The sequence below is a fragment of the Galleria mellonella genome, unplaced genomic scaffold (assembly GCF_026898425.1).
Source record: "Galleria mellonella isolate WM207_F2 unplaced genomic scaffold, CSIRO_AGI_GalMel_v1 utg33, whole genome shotgun sequence".
In the NCBI taxonomy this organism is placed as follows: Eukaryota; Metazoa; Arthropoda; class Insecta; order Lepidoptera; family Pyralidae; genus Galleria; species Galleria mellonella.
Window position 1 is genome coordinate 8,805,155 of NW_026442079.1, and position 26,620 is coordinate 8,831,774.

A 26,620-nucleotide genomic window follows, 5' to 3' on the forward strand; every position below is an offset into this window, starting at 1 on the left:
GATTTACGGAATGGATTACGTTAAGTAACATACATATTTTTACATTACATTACATAAAATATCACTAGTATTTACTGCAAGGAGAATGAAAATAAACATATTTAATTAACATAACACATGCCAGCGTTATTTTATCAAGGTCAGAAGACGGTAAAATTTACTTATTGTTTTCTAATAATAGATCAATTTTCAAGCGCACGAGAGAAAATATATGATGTAATGTACATGGCGGTATTAATGTTTACAGACAGTTACCACTTTGCATCAGGTAAGCCTACTGTTTGTTTGCAATTACAATAAGTTGCATAATAAAAAGTAAACAGTCATATATTGCTCTAAAAAAAACAGATACATTAATTGTTACAAAATACGAATACATATATGAACTACGAGGATACATTATATTAAAAATATTCGATATATTAAATTGAAAATATTTGAATTTGGAACGCCGACTAGTGCTTCATACATAGATTTTTTTCATAAAATGTAAAATCCTTTTTCTGTAAAAAAATGGCAAAATATTTACAATATTGGATATGAGACCAATACGAGAGTAAATTCTATCGATTGCGAAAAGAATGCTCAAAATCAGTTTAGTTATGGCGATGTAATCGCCTTAGGTAGTCAGTCGCACTACGACGATTTGAGAACCTCCACGTCTTAGAAAATATTACGGACCTGCGTTATTTATTATTAAAGTATTTTATATTTTTGAAAATCCTCTTATGCTTTGTATACGAAATATAAAGGAAACTAGAAATATAGTAATAGGATTTTCGAAAGCGCCACTAATAATATTTTCAGAGACGTTGTAATAAAACTGGAGCTCTATGATTTCATCAAGTCTGAACTTCAAAGGTAAAACTGTGCAGCGCTTTTGGAACCGTCTCCTTTTAAAGCGGCGTTGAATGGAGTTAAGTATCACGAGTATTTAATTTAAGTGAGAGGAATTAAGAATCAGTTTCAGTACAAAATAATTAAATATTAAGTATTATAGCGTGATACAATTTTAAATAAGGAGATCGGCAGGAGAGCTGTAGTGATGATGTTGTTTGCAGCGAGTTATACGCTAAGCGAGCGGACGCCCATTCGTACTCGACTTTTCTTTAGTGTAAACGTGCTAAGAGCATTCTTTCTTTACTTCACTGAATTTGCAGGGAATTTTGCTAGACGTCCTCTTGTATTGCAAGAATACGTTTACATTCCTACGGATTTGAACGCGTTCTCGTGCGTTCGCTCGAGGCGGTTGGCATGGTAACGCTGACTCGGGATGATAATCCCCACTAATATTATATATATGTCAAACTGAGTTGGTTTTTGTTACATAATTGGAGCTTTAACGGCCCAACCAGTCATTATGGCATTTTGGGGTAGGTAATATTGGATTTGGGATATAGTAGAGCATAGGGGCCGGTATAAAAAGTACTTTATCCCAGTTAATTAATGCGCTCCGGTCACGCGGATCACGTGGTGAGTAAAATCTAATAATATAGTGTGAAGGTAGGTTTGTTTGTTTTCATTTAGCATGTTAAAGTCCCAACTAATCTATATAATACTATACTTGGGATGAATACGTCACATAGACTACTTTTAATTCCAAACAATCGATATCGCACGCCAACTTCATATTAGTGGCTATTCATACGGCGCTTCATTAAAAAAATTAACATTTACATACCTAATTAGGATTTATAGAAATCATAAAATAATATAAATCAAAGAAATAAAAAGTAAAAACTAGCTGTTCTGTATGCGCCAATATTCCTTTTCATACACAATTTTGTTATAGGTAATCAAAGAAACAATGCTCTACAGAGCAGTACAACAGAAGGGAATAAAGGATATTCCTATTTGAAGCCGCATATGTCACTGTAGTATTTTTATATATTTTTTTTATTTTATTATAGGAAAACCAATAGCTACAAAGTTATTAATAGTAAATTGAAAACAACGCCGTGAAAACAAAGAGACAATTGTAGGTTTTCACAGATAGAATCAGTATTCAGTAATTTACAGTCGACAATAAATTCAATGTAAATATAAGGTATATAATTTGTTTTTCTATATTCGGCACAATTAGTAAACAATCGCAGCATTTTTTTTATCATTTAAAAAATAATAGAAAGACGTAGTAATTTGCAATTATATATATAATTTTTCATTATTTTTGTTGCGATAATTTTATTACTTTTTTAATTAATTTAGATATTCAACTGACTTTAAAAACAGGTTCTAAATTCAGTTGTTGTTTTTTTCTTTTTATGTGATTTTAAGTAAAAACAAAAAGTAGGAATAAGCGTAGAAAATATGTAGCATATGAATTTAGTCTATTGTCCTATCTATCTATTCAGCCCACATCTACCCACTGCTGGGCATAGACCTCTTGTAACGGTCCTGTGCCCACTACATCCACTACTTATCCACTTTTTCTTATTATCTTAGGCTAAAATAATGATCTCTCTCTTATAGGTAGTAAAATTGCTCAGGAGTAAAACGTTAATGGGTTATTATAATGACGATCCGCTTTCAATTTGTTTCGTCCAGTGGTCCTAAAACTGGAAAGTCTATATTTTTTTTACGACATATGTCTAACCTACCCAACTATAAATAAATTAAATCATTTTGTTAATGTAATTAAATGTCTAAGTAATCCTTACTAATGTTATAAATTGTAATATTATGTAATAGGGGGGAAAGGGATTGTTAGTAATGGGGTCTTAACAGTCCCATTGCTAGCAATATACCCTGTCTGGTCGGCCTCCACGCGTTTCCCCTTGCAAACGATAATTGTTAATTCTTATTGAATTCATCACGATGGGCTAACTGACCAGCTTTCATCCTCATCTATAATTTTACACTGGTACCCCGCCACCGTACACCGATAGTGTAGCCATTCTATTATCACTATAAAAAAATGATGTAATGAGTCTTTAAATCTATCATCATAATATGTCAATATGAAAGTTGTATAGATGATTATGTAGCCATGAAAAAGCACATAAACTACTTCTCATCTCGGTCTATTGGACAAAGTTGAATGACGACACGCAGGCTCAGTTCAATTATCAAGACAATTAGCATAAGTTGGTACTTTTTTGTCACATTCATAATATTAATTATTATTATATATTACATGTACGTACAGTAATTGAATAAGCCGTTAAGGCACTAAAAGGCGACAAATAAAGTCATTTTCACACTTATAGTGTTAGTAAGGTAATTAAGTCTTCTTTTTCTATTCACATCACTATAGGGTATAAAAATTACAATAATAATTATTAGAAAATAAAAAATAATGTATAAATACACATAGTACCTAAATATTCCGCCTAAATATTAAACCAAGCTAAACTTTGAAATCCCTTTCATTCGCTAATGAGGTATTGTGGGCGGAATTATTCTAAAAAGCAACAGTTCTAAGTTCTGTGTAGTGGATAATGAATGTCTGAAATAATAGTGACGTAACACAATATAAACCTAATAATACTACAACGCTTTTAAAATAACTAGCGTAGATATAATACTTTGAATAAATAAGCTTTGATTCTTTTATTAGTATATTTTTTTGTACATTTTATATTATACATGGTCTTTACAGAACAGAATATACTCACACTGTATAACATAATCTTTATTAATATTGTAAATAAGCAAAACATTGTTTTTATATAATATGTACATGTATAAAATAAATAAATATAACAGTGAATGAATGAATGAATGGTTTATTTTCTCTTCACAAAAGGTGGAATAAAGTAACATTAACAGTACTGAATATAATGTAAAATATATGCATTGGTAAACATTTGTATTTGAGTGTCTTGTGATCGCATATCCGCATTGTACTTTTCCTTTTTTGCGCAAACCAATTTTGTACTTTTAGAATAATAAGAAACCTGTTATTAGCCTTAATATTTTAAATACTAGTCTGTAAATATTAACTGTAACACTGTTGGTTTCTAATAAATAAATTTATTGTTACCAATTTGCAATTTAACGGCCCAACCAATTGCTATAAAAATTTGACATAAACGTACTATTTAGGATGCGGAAGGCTTAAGACTACTTCATATTTCGGTCAATTAACATAATTGCATCTAAGCAGTGAGTTAAAAATATTACTAGCTGTATCACTCGATTTTGCCCTTTATAAAGTATTCTGCTAAATTAGGATATGACTTAACCGTGTACCAAATTTCATTTAAATCTTCTTCAATACATTTTGCGTGAAAAAGTAATAAACATCCATCAATCCATTCTTTAAAAGGTTCACATTCCTAATATTAATTGGCTATAGATAAGAAACCATAGAAAGCTAATTAAAAGGCAATTAAAATTATATAGTTAAATACAGTTTAGCTAAATTATTATTTAGTAAAATAAATATGGGTACAGATATACCGTATCAGCCATTAATTGTTCACTGTTGGATATAGCCTCCCCCCCCCCCCTCCCCCCCAGGTTCTGCCAATAGTTGCCATGCTTGGCAGACGGGTTGGTAATCACAGTTAGGCCTTGGAGATATTTTAAAAGGGATGGTATTACCCATCTCTTGCCAATTAAGTTCTCTTAGTCGCCTTTTCGACACCCACGGGATATGAAGGGGTGGCCTATTCTACGCCGGAACCACACGGCAATAGATACAGATATGTACTAGTTAAATTAAAATAGTACATATAAATATACAATGTATGTAATAATAAGCTATATATGTAGTTCAGCGTGGACCGTGTGGTGTAATTCTGACCACTTTAATTTGAATTAATTATTACGACTATATCCCTGGTATTGTTCTTGTCTATAGACAACGGTTACCACTTAGCATCAGGTGGGCCTTCAGGTTTTATGCTATTCTAAGTTGCACAAAAAAAAATAAGATTATTTTCTTATAAACCTACTTAAATGTTAATAAAATTAGGATGAGACCAACGTAAGAACGTATTATTTTTATTAAAAAATAATCATCAAAATCTGAGGACCTACCATAAAATATTTTACGAAATTTCGGGATCAAACGAGACACAAATTTGATGTTAAAATTATAATTATATATTCCGTTTAAAAATATTTAAAATGTAAAATATAATTCCTTTTGACTTTTATAGTAAGATTTACGACTAACAAAATATTAAACTCCATTTACTGGGCCGATTTTGGTGTCAACAAAAATACGAAATCGAGTTCGAAATTTCGGAAATCCATTTCATGGTAGACCCCCTGATCATAAATGGCGGAAAAAAGTATCGTAATTTGTATAAAGACTACGAATTAGGGGATTCAGTTAATTCTTCTGTTTTAACGTTGTTTATTAACATAGTTGTACCTAATAATCTCATAGCATATAACTATGTTGAAACTATAGTATAAGGATATAAATGCAGTCCTATGTATAATTGTGTATATTTATATGTATGTTTATCGAGAACACGGTTGAGATAATACGAAGTATCCGTTCACATATTCTTAAGGACACGTATTCCGGGCATTTGCGGAGAAATTGCACGCAACTTCAAACAAACAAGACTTCAACGTTCCAGACCATTGACTGCTATATATTTCTAATACTTTTCTTTATTCGAAAAGGTGACCTCCGTTGCGCAGTGGTGGTCACGTGGTTTTACGAAAATAAGGCTCTAGATTTGATTCCTAGTAAAAAAACTATTTAGGAAAAAAACTTTTCTGAATTCTCTCGGATCTGAGTGTTTTGAGTTGTATTCTCAGATTTTTTTTATACCATTAAGGTGGCAAACAAGCATATGGCCTACTTGAGGGGTTTCCGTAGCCTATGAACGCACGCAATACCAGAGGTAATACCTCTGGTATTGCGTGCGTTCTGCGCGCGATGTTTGTTACATGGTTCCTCATAATTATATTATCCTGGCTTGAGGAGCAAGCCATTGGTATGATTTTCTGGCACTTATAAGAGATTACGGTGTAGGTTCCGGCATAGAATAAGCAACCCCTTACTTTCCCATGGGTGTCGTAAGAGGCGACTAAGGAAACTTATGGTGGAGCAATGGGCTACAGCGTCCCTCTTAATATATCATCAAAAGCCAAACATTGTTTGCCACCCGCCTGCCAAGCGTGGCAACTACTGGGAAAATCCCTTTTATGTGAGAGGCTACTTTTAGCAGTGGACAGTTAATGGCTGATAAAATAAAAAAAAAGAGACTCAATTATTACTCAATATACGAGTGTTTACTACGTTAATAGTTTGTTAAGGTGGGGGGCCACTTTAACAATCTATTAACGTCCCACTGTTAAGCATGAAATGAAGCGGTAACATAATTTTTTTGCTCTGTAATCACACGGAGTACACAAAGTATATTACAAATTATTTGGTGACTATTCGAGACCTATTGTTCTGTTTAGACTATGGCTAAATAGTTAATACAATTTATTGATAACTACCTTATATTTTGCTTTTTAAACTTATTTAAATACTTTTTAATGCCAAAATCCAAAATTAAATTAAATTCGAGATTAATAAGAATCTCAACTACAATTAATTTTGTTTGTTAACCTAAATATTAAAACATTTAGGTTAACAAACAAAATTAATTACGTAAAATTAATTACATAAACATAGAACAATACAACTACTAGCTTATATATATAATTAGAGATAATTAATTAAAAAAATAAATAATAATAATTTATTGATATAGGACACGTTATTAATATGAGATTTTCATCTAAATTATTTTGGTATTCAGTCAAGAGGAAGTATTAAGAATCGATTTGTTTTTGTTTACTTTACAGCATACTAGCGACCCGCTTCGACTTTACGTAGGTAGATAGAATAATAAATTAGTATTTTAAACTGATATTTCGACCAATAGAAGATAACAACAATATTAGGCGTAAGAATGTTCACTCACAACGTGGCAGTTTTTTTAATTTTAGCATTTTTATAGCCGTCAAAATTTTAAACGAAAAATCCTATTCTAATGTACGTACATACACGTAAATATTTGTACATGATCAATTTTGATTATAAAACTATTTAGTTGGATAAGGATTAATATAATGATACGAATGTTATCATCTTTTGATTCTAACCGTATTTTGATCTGCTAATTAGAATAATAAAATAGTTATTTTAGAGATTTTTCCTCCCACGAACACTCAGGTTGTGAAATGAGTTCCCTGCCGAGGTTTTCCCAAGAGACTACAGCATGGGGTTCTCCAAAAGGGGGGTAAAGAGGTTTCTTCAGGGTCGGCAACGCACGCGTAATACCTCTGGTATTGCAGGTGTTCATAGGCTACAGTAACCACTTACCATCAGGTGGGCCGTATGCTTGTTTGCCACCTCAGTGGTTAAATATACAGAGCGAATTTTTTTTTCTGTAATGAGAAGTAATATAACGATTTTTAAAGGAAAATATTCCAAAATTTGCCTACAATATTTTACACTAATTAATATTTTTTAAAATATTATATAACCTACACGTATAACAGTCGCCGATAATATAGCTTTCTATAAATGAATGAATTTTTAATCCATTAAGTAGTTTTTAAGTTTATTCATTACAAAGAAACTATCAAATCTTTCCTCTTTATAATATTAATATAGATGTAGACTATGTACGGTATCCCCTATATATTATCATTCCAAGGCGCAAACTATACCATATATACCATGTATGATGAACATTTATAAACGAACAAAAATAAATGTCTATGGTCAATAGACCATAGACATTTTGTTATTGTGTAGTGTTAAGTTTTTATTATTGTCTATTGGGGTTTCGTTAAACAGATTTAATGCGATTAAAAAAAATGGATTCCAAAATTTCTCTAGCAGTTGCTGAGACATTAACAGATGGATAGCTGGATGAACAAATTTGTCCCGTTTGAGTACTCCTAAATTATTTAGGTATAGAACTCTAAAAATGGTTAAAATGTAAAAAAAATTAAACCGTCAACACCAAACCATTAAAATGTTTGGAAATTATTTTATCCGTTCTTTTTAATAGGACTAAGAATGTCTTAAATCCATTCATCCTACATTTATTCGTGTAAATAAAAATATTTGAATGTATAAGGTTTTACAAGTTTAGAAGCAATATTTTAATATTTCTAATATTCTATTTATGTTTTGTTCTTTCTTACTTGAATATTGCGAACGAAGATTGATTGATTATGATTTCGTAAATCCAGGGTCGGCGTAAGCCACGTAGCGCCCCTTGGCAAAATTCTCGAGACTTCAAAAAAGGTCAGCGATGCCTTGTAAGCCTTACTGTTATTAGCCGGTTTACTAATCCACCGAGTGGGAAAGTTGTTGGGTTGGTCAATTTTCCTTGGCGGCACAGTCTCACTGTTCAGTCAAAACTACCAATGTCGAATTTGACAAGTACCTTTATTGATGTGTGGCTTCTGGCATCCCTTCGTGCCCTCCCCTAAGGCCAGTATTGTGTGAATGCGATATACCTATCTATACCATCAAATATTTACTTTACGTATGTTTTCAATGGATCTATGTATAGTTTAATACAAACAGTGTTTGTTAATTTGGATTTGTTGTTCAAATTGAATGGATTATATCAAACAGAACTCATATGAAGTACCTGCCTAATATGCGTGATTGTTTATGTACGGGTTCAGAAATTAGTATAAATGTTAACTTTGTAACGTTTACACTTACTATTTGCTTAGGAAGAGATCTATAAGTAAACATATAAAGAGTACCGTCATAAGAATTTTAATTATTATGGTCCAGTTACTTGAACAACTACTAAACATTTTTTAGTACAATTAATCATATATATACCTATGGGTAGGTTTAGCGTTGTCTGATTAGGTATTTTATTTTTTGTAATTTTGAAAGACAGAAAAAATATTTAGTGCTTAGTTTCACATAATTACAAAAATGGATATTTTGGATAAGTAATTTAAATTTGGGGAAAGAAATAAAAACTCATATCTAGCAATGACTGGTACATGTGTATATATATATAAGAGTAGCGTCTGTAAAATATGAGACAATCATTGATATATTCGAGACGTGAATGGGGCTGATTATCCTTACAAGGGTGCCATCTTTTCTTTTACATTTTAATAAATTTTGTAACAAATATTTTTCCTATTTGTTTAAAACTTATTTGTGATATAATAAAGAGGAAAAATTTAATTGTTTGTAATGGATGACCTAGAAAATTTTTCAACTGAATTAAAAATTTTTTTACCCATAGAACATTATTAGTGAGTAAACTAACTAGTATAATATTATAGCGTTGGTTTGGTTACTTGGAGAGGATGGATGAAAGAAGAATTACGAAAGAGATTTATCGAGCAAGAATGAATGGAGATGTCGGTAGGGGCCGCCCTAGACGGACGTATGTCGACTAAATAGGCGACGTGCTGAAGAAGGGCCAAATTAAAAGTACCCGTAACCGGCGAGCGTGTATGAAAAGATTGATGAATATGGAAGAAGCGAAAGAGGTTTGTTTGAATCGAAGCATTTGGCGTTCCATTGTTTCTGCCTACCCTAATGGGAGACAGGCGTGACAGATATGTATGTATGTATGTTATTTAAAATTTAATGCGTAGTATCAATATATGAACATTTGGCAGATTTAACATTGGATGGTGTTTTCTATCTATATATGCGTGTATGTGTGTGTATATAGGTATTTACCTTCGTTGATTTGCGTGTTGCTTATTTCGCTGGTAGATATTTTAGTATTACAACGATTATTACGTATTCCTTTTTCATTGTATGATATATAAAACTCTAAATTATTTAATGAAATCAGTAATAAATAATGTAAACTTACCGATACTCATCATCTCGACCAGCACTTCCAGTTGGATCAGCAAGGCCACCATCGCTGCAGCAAATCCGCCACAGATAGTAGCTAGCGCCGGTGTTCCAGATGTTTCCGAAACTGTAGCTAATTGCCTGGTGGAAAATAGTTATTATTTATTAATTCAATATACAATTTATAATATAAAAATGAATCGCTGAATGTGTCGCTAAGCGTAAATCTCGAGAACAGTTGAACCGATTTCGCTAATTTTATTTTAGAATATCTTTGAAGGACGAGGATGGTTCTTACGGAGAAAAAAATTTTAAAAACTGAAAAAGTCTAAAAATAACACTTTTTTATACTCTCATACAAAAGATTCGTAATAATACTTAAAAGTCAATTTAAACTTTAATACCATACCATAAAGTTCAAGTGTTAGTGGAGAGGTTCTGGGGAGGCAAAATAGATGAGTGACGTGGCACGGCGTATTACAGTAATTGCTACGATTGGTAGGCGGGTTGGCAATCGTAGTTAGGCTTTGAAGATGTTTTAAAAGGAACGTTGCGTCTTTTACGACACCCACGGGAAAGGAAGAGGTGGCCTGTTCTATGCCGGGACCACACGGCGATTTTATATCTTTATATAGATTTTGTATGATAATACATACTAAGTGACAAATAATTCATGTGTTTGTAAAAATTCTTCGAGAAAAATAAAATTTGAATAAAAGACTATCCGGAAAAAAAAAAAACTAAAAACTTTCTATTTTATGAAAACGTACGTTTAACACTGTCATTCTTTCCTCGTAAACGTGAGAATTTTCTCTTAAAAGTCTGGAATATTATTCGGGCGGCGGCGAGATTTGCATGAGCTTTTTCAAGGATTGTTTTTGATGGAACCTTGTACTAATATTATACCCTTCCACTCTACTAGTGTAATCTGAACTAAGTTAATCTAAATTGACCTTTACGCTGAGCATATGCAGAGGCAAGTGCTGAGAACACTTCAAATACATGGAGATATCTTAGAGAGCGAATAGATATTTAAGCTGATTACGACATTTGCCTGGATGTAATATTTAACGTATCTTTGGTCGTCTGTGACGGAAGGCAAATATTTCATATTGTATATATTTTGTTATTAAAGGTCACACTATGCAGCTGATTCGTCATTGACGTAATGCCGCAGATAATTTATCTTGATGTCCGATCATCGACTGAAGATCGGTAACTATGTATCGCTTGTTTTTATATATGTATGTTGCACAATACCCAGCGGACAGTTCGCGTTAGTTGCTAGTGTTCGCGCAAATACTGCGCATGACGTTCAGCAACTGAATAGTAGCCAAACTCAACATATCTTAAATATGAAGTTAATTAAAGTAGGTACTCACTTAAATATAAGTCCATCTAGTGCCATGGCGTAAACTACACGAGGCATGGGGAACATGGAGCCGAACATAGACACTGTTAGTCCGGCTAGGGCTCCAATGGCGACTATGTACTTGCACGTTGGAGCATGCACGTACGAAAACATCTGTACTAGCGCCGAGTCCGTATCCACTTCATCGTACGGAACTGAAAATAAAAAAAAAAATTTATACTCGCTGTTTAGAAATAAGGATTATTATTAAATAAATTTGATATTTTTGTTAGTAATTTATTTGTTGAATCATGACTATCTATGAATTAATTGTATTCAATATACATACATATTTGAATGCTGTGTAAAAAATTTGGGGACCTACCTATATAGTTTTCATATATATTTGGTGTCTAATCAAGCACCAAATATATAAGCAAGTTTAAAACTAAACGTGGACTGTTTGGACCCCAGGACAACCACAAGTGGTCTATATGAGCAAAAATAAGAATAAAGGCTCACGAATTCCCAATTCTAGATTTAAACGGGGGCCCACGATAATGGATCTCATTTTTAAAACATCAGATTTATTCTTCTCACTAAAAAGAATTTATTTTTTGCTTAATCCTTTATGCGTTAGAAACATACTTGTTCTTCTTTTCCATCCGTCCGTATACCACAGCGAATATCTCAGTAACTACTAATGATATTGACTTCAAATTTGCTTTACATTTGCATATTGTTGACTTATATATATTCCAATGGGAATAATTGAAAAATATTTTTATTTTCTTTGCTAGGAGTTCCTAAAGGAGTACTCCAAATTTCAAGATTGACCTACTTGTATAAGTATATGAAAAAGCTTTAATTGTACATTTTAAAACTACTTTTTATTTATTTTATGCTACGTAGTTTTTCTGTTGATAGAAAACTTGATAAAAAATTCATTCCCCTTTATCTTCAAAGTTTGCAAAGCAAAAAAGTTGAAATAATTGTAATTTATAAAGTCATTATTTGTGTCAAAATACAAGTGGAGATAAGGTATAATGAAAGGACTTACCATTTTAACTTTATATACCTACAGGCAGGCTCCTAGATCTCTAAGGTAGAATCAATGAGCTGGCTGCCAGACTTACCAGGATCGTAGCTGTCAGAAATCTATTTTCTACTCTATAATACATTACAGGATTAAAAAATGCATATGGCAATTAACATAAAAATCCAGACATCGTGGCTTAATTTACAATTTATGAATGGAAGAATTTTGTCCAGTGTTGCTACAACAGAATGTAAAACGAGAAGGTGTGAGTGTTGCCATACAAACGAATTCAAAAATACACATAACAACAATACATTATAACTTGCCAGTATGCAACCGAATAAGTTGCTATCTCAATTATTTACGATTGAGTGAACAATTTTATTTCCTATAATTTTGTTTATAATTTTTTTTTGTTATATTGTATTTTTTTATGTTTTAAATGTATGAGATTTAACATGTGTCTGTGTTTTTTTTTATTATAATAATAGTATAAAAATAATATTTCAGTCTACTTACACTATAGTTAGAAATTAATCAAAAACATATTTAAAGTAGACGAATTTGCAAAAATATAATATTAACTAAGCAGGGGATCTATCTAAAACCGGAACCGGGACCATTGACCTAGATTCTATGGTTTTAATGTTTCCGTGTGAAGTAAGTAATCTGTTAATTGCTACCTATGTGGAATGGTAACCATTGCTTGTAGACTGTAAAATGACGGTGTAAAAGTTTGATAAGTAAGAGAAGAAGAATGAGAAAATAACGTGACGTAATCGTTACCATTTTCCATTAGGTAAGCCATCAGCTTGGCATTCTGAGTTGCATAAAAAAAGTCATTAAATCATTAATCATAGCGTCATATAAAAGATAAAAATATTATTGAAGTCAATGTAATAATAGATTTCTTTCTATCATCAACGATTATGCGTATCATTTTTTCAAATTCCATTATCTTCACAAAGTTTCTTATGAATATATCGTCATAGTCGTAGAATACTGACGGATCTTTATATGTAATATTTGTCAGATCCGTCAGTATTCTACGACTATGACGATATTTCTAAAAAACATAATGTACATAATTATATCTGTTATCTATTTTATTATATAAATTAAATGCTTTGCGTGGCACGTTAATTGATATCGATCACTAATCTATTTAGGTATATTCAAGCTCTTCGTGATAGACTGATATTGATTAGGCTTTGCAAGTCAACAAGCTTCAACAAGGATGTATAGAATATAGTCATACCTCACAATAATAATTGAATTAAAGTACCCATATCTGCGCATGTGTAGTATGATAATGGGATTGTAAGTACTATATTATAATTAAAACTAAGCTTTTTTGATAAATAAAGGAATCATCAATATCGATTTACAAATAGATAAATTCTTAAAGAAAAATAATGTCCTTCGTTTAGACGACTTATTTTTTCTCTATGTATGCTATATTTTCAATCATTTTGAATTAATAAATGAATTAATAAAACAAGCGATTTTTATTAATTTATCCCTAATTGAAATTTATTTTTGGAGGGAACTGATAATATATTAATAAGTTATTACCAAAGTTCTTTTTAACCATGCTATTAATGATTTGTCTATAATAGTTGATGGAAAAAGAGATAAATTTTTTTTGTTGTTTTTTGACTCATGTTCTTTGAAAAAAAAAATTCACTTAAAAGAAAGTAAATAATTTCTATTTCACTTCGTATCGGGGGTCAGATATATAAATTTTATAACCACAATATCTATACAATATATTATTTATCGTAACCCATTTCTTTAAACTGGTTTTAGTGTTCATGAATAGTGTGTCAAATACATTATTCAGTACCAAAAAAAAAAACATAAATTAAAATAATATAAAAAATTTTTTTAGGAAAAAAATCTTTGAAAAAATGTATTAATGAATATTAACACTAATTTTAAGAAATACGTTTTTCTTTAATTAGCATTCTGTATATTGACATAATAATGTATATATTAGGTAAATACGAGTTATTCAATATATTATACATATATTAAAGGGCCCAATCGAAATGAATATAAATATACGACTGGTATGGACATGATCTTTGATCCATCGTCAATGTTCAGAGTAACCCAAATACGTTATAGATATATAAATATGGATTAGTACGGATATAACCCATATTCGTACTATAAATAATGAATGTTGACACTTGCCAATTATAATCAAAATTGCAAGACTCGGTATTTGATCGGGCGTATAATGAAATACAATATAACAAATGCCCCATTCCTATCAAAGGGATTATCCTTACTAATATTAATGAAAGATTTATTAAAGAAGAAAGTGCGTTTGTTTATTTTTGACGGTTTAGCGGTTCAACGAATCATCACGAAATGTGAAGAAGAAGAAGAAGAATTCTATTCAAGATGAGGAAGGGCATAGCCTACTTTTTATCTTGGACAATAATATCGATCACGACTAAGTCGCGAGTAAAGACTTGTATTTTATAAATCGATTGAAACAAAGAATCTTTTAGATTTGTACTTTTAGATGCATCTGTATTATAATTTACCGTGACATGGTACTATAATATACTATATTGCAAATACAATATAATAGGAAAATATATTATATGCAATTGTATGGAGACGTTTTTAAAATTTCCATACACATCTGTTGTTACGAAAAATAAAAATGTCCACTGAATCGGTGATGATTAATTTATAATTTTATAGAATCTACTTTTTTTTTAATTTCAAATATTATACTGTATTTTTTCCCTGGTAAATATCATCAAAAATAATTAATCTTTCTTATTTTAATTATAGTTCGTATTGGAAATATAGTCAATAACGTAAAATCTTTTGTCAAATATACCCTTCAGAAAAACTTTATTGAAATGCAAATATAGTATATAAACGATAGTTTGAATAGAAAATTGTAGAGTCCGCCGACTCTATTACTGCGATAGGCTGTTCGAGAAATTTAAATCCAGCGGTACACTTTGCACTATCATTAGCTGAGTGATCGTGGAAGTGAACGACCCATATTCTAGTGATAATTGATTAGTTAATCTAATCAGTGGCCAAGCTAATTATCCATATATATTTATATATTTATTTTTTACTAAAGTATCAATACAAAAAATGATTTTATTTGCATTATTTTAACATTTTATCAGCTACGAGTAAAGCCAATTTCATGAATTGTTTAAGAGAGTGACCGCGCGTCAAATAACGGTCACAATCTCAGCGTTGCCATAATTGTAACAAACCCATTAACGTCCCACTGGGCATGGGTTTCACCCCATTAGAGTAAGATATTAGCCTACTATTAGCACGCTGGTCGAGCGACTTGGTGTAGAGTTTTAATTTGAGTTTTCCTTATCTTCCATAGGCATAAGTTCCCTTCCTATAATCGCCTCTTACAACACCCTGGATATGAAAGCCGAGTTTTCAGTTTAATGGAGTTTTATTTGTTTTTGCGTAGAAAATTCTTATATTAAAATGTGAAGACGAAGCGTAAAACAGATCGTTAGAAAATAGTAATCTTCAGTTTCAAGACACAAATTATTATACCAGTTTTGTCTTTTTATAAAACTTTTCTAATTCTAAATACGGCTATGACTACACCATCATATCATCATATCAGCCGTTAACATTGCTGAATATCGGTCTCCTCTATAGGGCAGGGCTTTACCAGCCGTTGCCAGCCTTGGCAGACGGATTGGCAACCGGAGATACGCCTTTGTGAAGTTTAATAGGGACGCTGCTGCCCGTCCCGCGATTAAGTTATTACCATTAAGTTCCCTTTGTCGCTTCTTACGACACCCACGGGAAAGTAAGGGGTAGCTCATTCTATCCTGGAACCACACGCCGGCAATCTGGATACGTACATTCTATAAAACGGTGTATCTAATTAAATTAATCTAACTAATCCAATTAATATATTGTATCTTTTATTTTTAATTAATTAATTTAGCTCAAATAAATAAACTGTTCATTTCAGCTACTTGCAAATAGGTCCCGATATCTATCTAAAATTATAGTGCAAAATTTGACAGCGTAACGATTTATCGATTCGATTCCCGTCAATCATAATATGTCATAGGGCTTTACAGAATTTTGGTACGCACTCGATGTTAATAGCGAAGCGAGTGAATCCGCTATGCCAATCGATTGTCCACGGAAGAGAAATGGAGAGGGATAGGATGCCATAGGACGCGATAGGACTTCTGGGCCGAAGTTATTTCAAGGGGAATAAAATACTCTTCACTAAATATTTTGTGGTATTTCTTAAATCAATCAACAAAATATAATCCTTATAAAGTTGGAGATATTAATGTTTTTAAAGTTATTTGAGTATTTGTTACTTAATCACGTTTGAAAGAATTTGTATAAAATTAGGTATATAAATGATTTAGCATTAAAATCCATAAAGTATATATTTTTTTCCTAATTAAATCAGGCAGAGCCGCGAGTAACATGATACGAAATGAATCAGTGGGCGTTAGACCTGCGTCACTTCGTACGAGTACAAAAATGTTTGCATAAAATCTATAGAACCAATTTATGTTTGCATAAAAATATAGAATTATTAAATTTGAAAATTTTACATTAGCAAGGAGGTTTTTATAATATCTATTGGTTTCCATATTTTAGATACAGAAATATTGAAACTACTACTTAGGTGGTTGCATAGAATCATTTTTCAGTTTCGTTAAAAATAAATGTCTCGCTGATTCTTAGACGACGTAATAATTATTTGTTCGTCAAATTAAGTTATTGTTACCAAAGTTTTTAATTTTTCTTTGGCAAAGAATACGAGATCATATTGTCTAGAATTTGATGTTTGTTGAAGTAATTCTATTTCAACAAATATTACATACATAACATTTTATTCAGAATGGATTGAAATACAAATCTTTTATTTGAATCCTTAATTTCTCTTAAATTGAATAAATCATATAATTTTATTTGAGTTCAGTAACAATAAATATAATTTACGTAATGGTAATTATGTTTTTATTTTAAATTATACCAACTTTTATGTTTTCGTGTCTATTGTACATTACTCAGTATTTTACTTAGAAGAAAAAAAATGTTTTTCATACATATTTCAACCAGTTGACCATTAGCGATCACTAGGCACATAAATTGTTCTGGGCTCAAAAGTAGTCATCTTCTTTAGTAAAATTACATCAGATGCTATTTGATAGTAATTCAAACCTTATTATTGATTGTTCCTGATCATTACGTTAACTGGATAGTGGAGAAGTTTCGTCGAGATATAGCCCAAGTCAGTACTGAAGGCGGCGGAAATCCAGTCTTTCTGTCACGTAATCGAATCGAGAAGAGATTGATTGCTACTTGTCTATGACTCTAAAACTAGATAAAGGAATAACTAGCTTGTAGCAACGTTAATCTTTTGCGAAATTATTTCTTTTTATAAAACAGGAGGGAAAGGAGCATGCGAACCCCCTGATGGTAAGTGACTATCGCCGCCCATGCGCATCTGCAACATCAGAGGCATTGCAGGTGTGTTGCCGGCCTTTTAAAAAAATATGCTCTTGCTGCTGTAAGTTGATTCTAAAGCGTGCGTACGGAATTATTTAATAATTCTTTTCAGATTACATTTTAATCCATCTAGTATAATTTCAGACATGCAACCTTTCAAATTTGATACCGGTTAAAAATACTATCCCCAATGTAAATAGCTTTCCGCCCTCGGCGCGACACGTCCCGAACGACAATCTTGCTCGGATGCACACCATTCTAATAAGTTGACAATTTTCCCGCCATCTAGGGTAGAAATTAACGTCAACCCTTATTAAATATCATTCTGGGGCGTAATTAAATACTACTGTTTTAATTATAGTATCATTAACGCCACCGTAGCTGTACAATAGCCCAGAGTTACAGCTGGCCTCAATTATTTTTGGTTTTATAGTTAAGTTATCCAAACGTCTGTATTATATATGTAAGAGTGAGTATTTGATATCTTTAGGTGGTTTAATGTCTTAGCGAATTGTATTAGCATTTGATAAGGAATGAGAAAGAATATACGCTTTTAATGTTTATCTTTTAAAATATTTATCTTAGTTAATTAATATGTCTGAGGTGAACAAAGTCGCGGAAGATAGCTATTTGGAAGTAATTTATAATAGAGGTAGTACTGCGTTGTACTAGTAATATATTAAATGTCTTTAATTAATTAACTTAAGTACACATAAAATGTAATCGATAACCTTTGTTTCTGAAGGTTCTTTAAAACTATTTTTAACAATTATATCTACTGATCATAGAGAACTCCCTGGGTCCAGTGATTATTAATTCGACTTATACACAAAAGATTATAAATTTGAATTTGCGCGATACGCAAAGTTTGTGTTAATTAAAATTCCCGACTAAATAACTCAAATTAAATAGATACGCAATAGGGTTGCCCCCTGTTATGTTGGATACAAATAAACTTGGAGGAAGAAAGGAACTAAAGCGTTACTTTTACCACAGCTGTAAGTATATTTTATCCCGCAAAAATAGAAGCTTCAAGTATGATAGAATTAATATGTACTTAACTATAGCGCAAGTAATATATATAGATAAAATTTATAATGTAGAAGTAAATTGTATCGATTGGGAAAGAGATCGTACGAGATCATCTTGTATATACAGAAAAAAAACCGCTTTAAAATTGAATAGTTTTTTGATTAGTAGAGAACTTGAAGGAATAGTATGTTTGAAATTGAACTTATCATAAAAATATAATATGATTTAAACTTTAACAAAATTAATATTCAGTAGGAATGGGAGTAAACAATTTTAATATAAAAAGGAAAAAAAATCATTAAAATTGCTTAACAATTGGCGAAGATATTGAATAAGATCCTAAAAATTTAACATACTACATTAAAAGGTCAAACAAACAATAAAATAATTCATATAGATAATAGACTTCTGGAATATCTAGCATATGATAAATCAACGAAATTGGAATCCAAGAGTCTAGACCTCAATTTTCTCATAGAATTAGTTACCAACACAACCTACATAAATACGAGTAGTTACGGAGCAGAAATCTGACATATAATGTTTAACATCTAACATGTAACATCTGATCTATAATATATAACATGTAATATCTAACATTTACCATTTTATATGTAACATCTGACATATAATATCTATTATGTAACATCCGACATATAACATTTTACAACTAACATGTAACATCTAAGATATAACATCTGACATGTTACATTTAACATCTAACATGTAATATCTAACATATAACATTTAACAACTAACATATGACATCTAATATTTAACATCTAACATGTAACATCTGATATATATCATCTAACATCGAACGTCTAAATATATAACTTTTAAGACATAATGTACTACGCATAACATATGACGTATAATATATACAAGTACAGGTTTAAACAGGTTCTAAAAATATCTATACACAACTACAGCTACAGATAAGGTTACAGCTACAGATATATAGGAGGTTTACCATGAAATGAAATTCGTAATTTTAAGAATCATTTTCGTGTTTTTCTTTATACAACTTAGAATGCCAAACAAGCTAATGGACCTACCTTATGGAAAGTAACAACTATAGACATAAGTAGTACCACGGACAGAGAATACTGTTTCGACAATGATACCTCCTATACGTTGCCATTCCTGAGGACTAAGATGTTATACCTCTGTACCCTGTAAATTCACTGCCATATCCCATCCTTCAAACCGAAACAAAGTCATGCAAACACAACTGCTTCACGAGTGAAACACGATTGGAATAGAGTTACCCAAGCAAACGACTTTTGTTCGAAGTCTCCCTCTGGTAGTTCTCGTGTTCTTGTTCATATCTAAGTCAGCCCAGTAAATGAAGTTTAACATTTAATTTGTCATAAATCCTACTATAACAGTCCAAGGAACGATATCTTAATATTTTTAAAGAGTATACATTATGTAACTTTAATATTAAATTTGTGTAAAATTTCGAAAGATATTTCATGGTAGGCCCTCTGATAATGATAACTAGGTGAATATCTAACATTTAACATATACCACATAACATGTAACAGATAACATATTACATAGAACATGTAACAGCTAACATATAACACATAACGTATAATATATAAGTACAGCTATTGTTAGCGAATAAAGAAATTCTAGGTCACTAGGTGAGTAGATAACAAAAAAAAAAAATTGAACAGATAGCAGCTACAGCTAACAGATATAATGTTTTACATCTATAGAGTACCACTTTTCCAACGACCATTCAGACATTGAACATTGTTTAATTCAGTAACAATATAGAGTTGTGGTATTAACAATTGCAACAAGACAAATCTTGCAAAAGAAAGTTAGTATCGTGAAGTCAAATTGATTATATAATTGGTGTAAAATCAAATAGACGTCAATTATGAGGTCAATTTTTTTATGCAAATTCATTGGTTATGTTTATTTTACCTCTGTACCAGGTTATATTTCTTATATTCCAATTTTTTAACGAATACATAGAATGGTATATAAGCTGACAGTCCACATAATGGAAAGTCATATTCCGCCATACCCCGTGGTTCTGGTATTGAATAAGCCACCTCTAACTTTCCGTGGATGTCATAAGAAGCGACTAAAGGAATTAAATTGTCGAAGGGAGGGCAGCGTACCCCTTAAAACATCAAAGTCTAACTACTGTTGCCAACCCGCCTACTAAGTGTGGCAATTAATAGCAAAATCCCCCAAGGGGGAGGCCTATATTCAGTAGTGGACCGTTAACGGCGAATATGATGATGATTCAAACCGAAACCATTTTGCAGCACAGATATTTCACAGAAGCAAAATCTGTGTGATTTTTCAGTCACAGTAATTATCTTTCCGAACCAGAGGAATTATGTACAAAGTTTCCGCTCTGATGAAATTAATAACATCAAAAGTAATTCCCCAGTTTTATTATTTTATTTATTTTAGTGTTAATTTTATTTATTTTTTACTTTTTTAACAGTTCGCTATTGCCTGTGTTTATATCCAATATTTAAAGCTATTCCCACTTTTTGTACGTTGATTTTAAAATGTTTATTGAGGAAAGTTCAATATGTTTATATTTATGTTTATTTAAATCGATAGATGAATAAAAAGCAAAATGAAATATTATAAATAAATATTCGTATTTTGCTTTGAGCAACAGTTATATTGAGAGCTTTTTCTATTTTATTTATGATATAAAATATGTAACTACGAAGAGATATAATACCATAATACAATATAAGTAGCAATGAAGTAAATCTATTATTTTTATTACCTACTTGAATACTAAAAGATATTTCTTATATTTAATTACAACAACTGTATTAAATACTTATATGTAATACGAGCACATTGTGCATAACGTAGAAGTAGAAAATTGTCTTCGTGTAGATTTTTAAATTGACTATTACAATATTTATAAAAGGAACTGACTTTATTAGTAATAATTTTCATAATTTATCTGAGTAATATTCTTAAGTACTACTAAATATTCATTTATTCGTTGAATCTTTACACAAACGAATATTGAAAATATAGGAAAACTGCAATGAGAACTTAAATTATATATATAGGGAGTTTCCATACAAATGCTTCGTCAAAAACAAGTCAACTTTTTTTATAATTTCAGTCAATAATATACTCGTAAAAAGAGGTAAAGACCTCCTTTACTTTTTAGAACTTTATAGTCAGTAATGGTCTTGATTTGTCTACTAATTTAAATAACTCTTGTGCTAAAGAAAATTAACGTTTGCTGAAAAGAGCAACAATAGAATTTATTGCCATTTATCAATAGAATACTAAATATTGTTTTATTGAGATTTATATAGTTATTTATTTATGCTTGTTACTATTAAATAGTAAAATTAATTTTAAAATCTATATGGAAGGAAATGTCATTAAGTTTGACTTATACAATGTACTTGTTACTTACAATGTAAAGGTTTATCATTAAATATTTATTATTTCTGGGAGTGCTATTGTCAATTTAACGTGATAATTCTTGCATTCTATTAAGGATTCTAAATTCAAATTGATATTGATTAATGTATGAAAAATTAGTTTACAGTGTTGATAGCATACTAACTAAACACACAAAGTGAAGGTTTATCATTAAATATTATTTCTTACGGCGCTATTGTACTTAAATTGAAGTTATATTCTTACATTCTATTATACTCGTAGATTCTAAAATCAAATTAATATTAATTGTAGTTAGAAAATATTTATATATTTTAATAACTTTATTGACGGAAAAAAATGGTATAAAATACGGATTTAAAGCTAGTAGCATTCTTTACCAACCTACCAATCAACATTTGCGATGAGCAGTGAATCAAGAACGCAGTACTTCATTATTCGGATAGGAAAGATTAGTAACAGTTAATAATATATAATTAAAATATACATCTCGAAAGAATGTAGTTTGGTGTACATATAACTATTTTCTGAAAACTCTTTTTTATTATTATTTGATTTTACTTTTTTTATTATTATTTGATGAGAAATCGAAAAATCGTTAGTTTTAATTTATATTCAAATATGAGTGCCATCATGGCACCACGTGTTGCACAAATGTCATGCAATATCAACGAGGCGTATGAACCAGGTAATGTAATGAACAAAATAGCCTTGCAAATTCCATTCTGGAATGTGAAACGGTATTTTGAACGATCCCGTGGGCGTTTAATGATAAATTGAAAATTGTAATCACGAAGTTAGATCTATGTCCGGACACGTCACACTTTGCAACAGGTTTCCATGCAGGTGACAAAATAATATCGATGCATTGGCTCGCTTTGATGCAAAATAAAAAAGGAATATAAAAATTCTAAAAGTGAGATATGACTTTTCCAATGGATACCGTTATTAGCTTATTGTAGAAATGTTTAAAATCAGTCGAAAAGCTTTCTATTTTGAGCGTTTAGTTTTCACAAAACCCAAACTTTGTTTGAACTCAGAATGACAAGTTGACGGCGTATCTGACGGTAAGTGGTAACCAGTATTTATAGAAAGAAACAGAAGCATAGATATCGTATGTAGTGTACGTACATATATCATATATATATATATATATATATATATATATATATATATATATATATATATATAATTCTTAAATATTAAGATTTCATACCTTACCTTCAAACAACTGCTTCACGTTAGAAATACAAGACGATACATACATAGCTATTTATGCATAAAATTAATAAATAAATACATGTCATTTTGGTAATTTTATTTTCTCTAAATGTGAGTAAAAATTTTATTTCAACGAAGCAGTGAAAGCGTCAATAAAGAAATTATAGTTATTCCCTATAACTACAAAAGGGGCATACATTATTTTACATTAACGTAGTAAAACTGCATCGAAGAAATTAATACTTCGATTAATTAATACATATACTAAATTAAAAATATACTGTTTGCTTAATATAAAATGCCTTGAATAACGGTTCATCAATTATATATCACAATGTTTATTAAATAGAGATATTATTGTACATAAGTGTTTTTAACACTTATTTCCTGTGTTACATAGAAAAATATTTAATATATTGATAATTGATATTAAAACCAATTAATATCCTTTGTTTTCTGTGACATATATAAAATTTGTTACATGTCAGATATTATTGATGGTTGACCATAAATAAACTGTAAGATAGAAAAGTAATTTTTGTACCTAATTTTAATATAATTTACAGAGGTTTTTAATTTGGCTATAGATATTTTTTAAGTTGGTATCATATCTATTCTCTTTAGACAGTAGAATTAACAAAAAAAAAAAAAAATAAGGTGCCTATTTAATAAAAATGTCTTATATTAATAAATGATTTTGATTTTTTATTGTGAACAGATTGTGGTCGGTTCTTTTTTGGGATTTCTTTAGTTACTTATTAAACAACAAAGACGTTAATGAACGGAATTCTCGTATGTGTCTTTTGTGTTATATAGATAGTGAAATGTAATAAGGGCGTCACTTAATTTAGTCGAAAACTATAATAGCACTCTTAGGACCCATTATAGTTCGGATCGGAACTACTAGAGATGCTATTTTCCATTTATTTAGGTATATAATCAAATGTTGGGTATTAAGCTGAAGACTGAACTTTATAAAACAAAGGCTTTATAATTAATATTTATTATTAAATACGAATCTGTATATAATGTTACAACTGTAATAGTTAATAACAATCGAATTAATTGTCTATGAAATAGTAAGAAATTGCTACATTTGTTGTATTACGATTTCTTATGCATACGATAATAAAAAAAAATCTACTGATTTATTAAACTGCTATTTATGTACTAAAGATAAATGGACAAAGAACACAAAAATAATAGGTCGGCTGTTTAAATAGATTTAAGCGTAAATTAGGGTTACAACTGTAAAATAACTGTGTCTATAGTTAACTGTGAAATTTCTACTTGTAAGGAAGTAAAGTCGATACCCAATGAACGTAGAAGTAACGTGCAATCTTTATGAAATAGCAATATGTAAGTATGTACGATGTGCATGATGCTGTTAATATTGATATAGCAATGCGATGTGACGTATAAGTACACACTAGATATAATGTATTTCACGAGTAATGTGTGAGGTTTTATATGAAATGCAAATTGTGCCAGCTACTTCCTTTCATATGGATTACTATAAATAGCACTAAATGGAAAATTATCCATAACTATAGTCTGAGATGTTAGAAGTAAACGAGTAGATACTATACAGCACATCGATCATAGAAATCAAAAGCGAAAAGTAACAAGTGTGATATTAGATCACTGCGAATGAAAATCATTGACTGTCAAACTTAACAAGCGTGATATTAGTGAAAAGAATAATACTATCACCAAACGATAATCAATTAAAACTAGCTAGCGGTCATTTCCATGCTCAATACAAACAGAAATTATAAAGGCCACTTGCTTTTAAAAAAAGATAAGAAACTATTATAAAGAAACTATGTCTATTCGAAGAAACTATACCTAATTCTTATTAGTGGCTTTTAAGTATGAGTAAAAATTCACTTACCAATCAAAGTTAACATCATAGAGCTACTGACGTAGGCTAGAAGGATAATTCCAAGGCTGAGAACAATAGCCAATGGGATAGATCTCTTCGGGTTATTAGCTTCCTCTCCAGTTGTGGCAATGATATCGAACCCGATGAAAGCATAGAAACATGTCGCTGCTCCGCTGAATACCTGGTAAAAGAGATACTTTACTTTTGCTATATACATAGTACAGGCATAGGATTTACTATCTAAGATTAAGTTATTCGTTGTAAACCTACAATTCCTCTTAGACAAATTTAAAAAGAATCTAGATATGTATATATTTTATGTTCGCATACCTCTTATGCTACCTAACTACCGAACGCTACCTTTTTCTACCTCATAAATTCAGTAGCGATAACCATTGTATCGAGAGATTTGTTTGCCACCTCTTCAGAGAGACAGATTTCCGCAACTCGTAAATATCGTTATGTAGAAATAGCTCTAGACAGTTTGCGCCAGAATTGGATTGTGTAAAGTCAGAACTAGTTGAATATCTCTATGCTATAGTACATAGAGATTACGAAAATATCAATGTGTTTATGGACTTTTGATGCTGACTGTACCTATTTCTTTAGTGCATTAATTACGAGTTTATCCTTAAATATTTATTCACCCACTTGAAAGCGCTATTGAGAATTAAACACCGGAACCGGATACTCAAATTTATCCACCACAGTTATCCGCACGCGACTGCCATCGGGTATTTACCCATTGACACCGGAAGCAATAGGTCTATTCCGAAATTACAAATTCGAATGATGCTTGACCGAATTTTGCATTGCTTTGTCAAAATCAAATTGTCGGTAAAATTTGAAGTATAAAAATCAAATATAAATTCTGTAGAGTTGAATGCAAATTCTGTATCGATCGACTGAATTCAATAAAGTGCGTAGTAAAAAAACGATGAACTTTTAACAAGATTTCCAATTTTTTAATGTAGTACGAATATTAGACTACTAGAACGGCTAGGTATATAACAAGGTAAGAGGAAATCTCCGGCATTGAGCATTTTCGCTGTTAAGGCATCGGTACAGTTAACTACTTTTTGATAATAGTTCAGAACACAGACAGAGATCTTACAACAGATCCTAATACAGATTATTCGAATTAATTTATCATACTGCTTATATTTGAAAGTTATGTAAGACACTCAGAATTAGTTTTTAAATTGACCTGATCACGAAATCGAGACGTTTAGAGGGGACTCTACAGATAGATATGTACGCGTATTTCATAATTAGGTTGTCATCGCCCTATCAGTGCCAGTATTGGCGCAAAGTCCGCTAATGGAAAAATCTCCAATGCAAATCAAAATAAAAATTTCAAACAAATTAAAGCAGTGGTTATCGACAATTTAAGATTTATTGTCGAGT

At 30.8% G+C, this 26,620-nt stretch overlaps 1 protein-coding gene across 1 annotated transcript in view; it reads right to left on the reverse strand.

Moving 5' to 3' along the window:
• The window catches only part of LOC113518331 (probable cationic amino acid transporter), a 214,434-nt gene that overhangs the window by 60,571 nt on the left and 127,243 nt on the right, over window positions 1-26,620 (reverse strand). The window contains exons 8-10 of the mRNA XM_026903202.3: window positions 25,223-25,394; window positions 11,149-11,332; window positions 9,783-9,907 (exon numbers count right to left, since the gene is read on the reverse strand). Coding sequence (XP_026759003.1) covers window positions 9,783-9,907; window positions 11,149-11,332; window positions 25,223-25,394 — 481 coding nt within the window. The remainder of the gene's footprint in view (window positions 1-9,782; window positions 9,908-11,148; window positions 11,333-25,222; window positions 25,395-26,620) is intronic.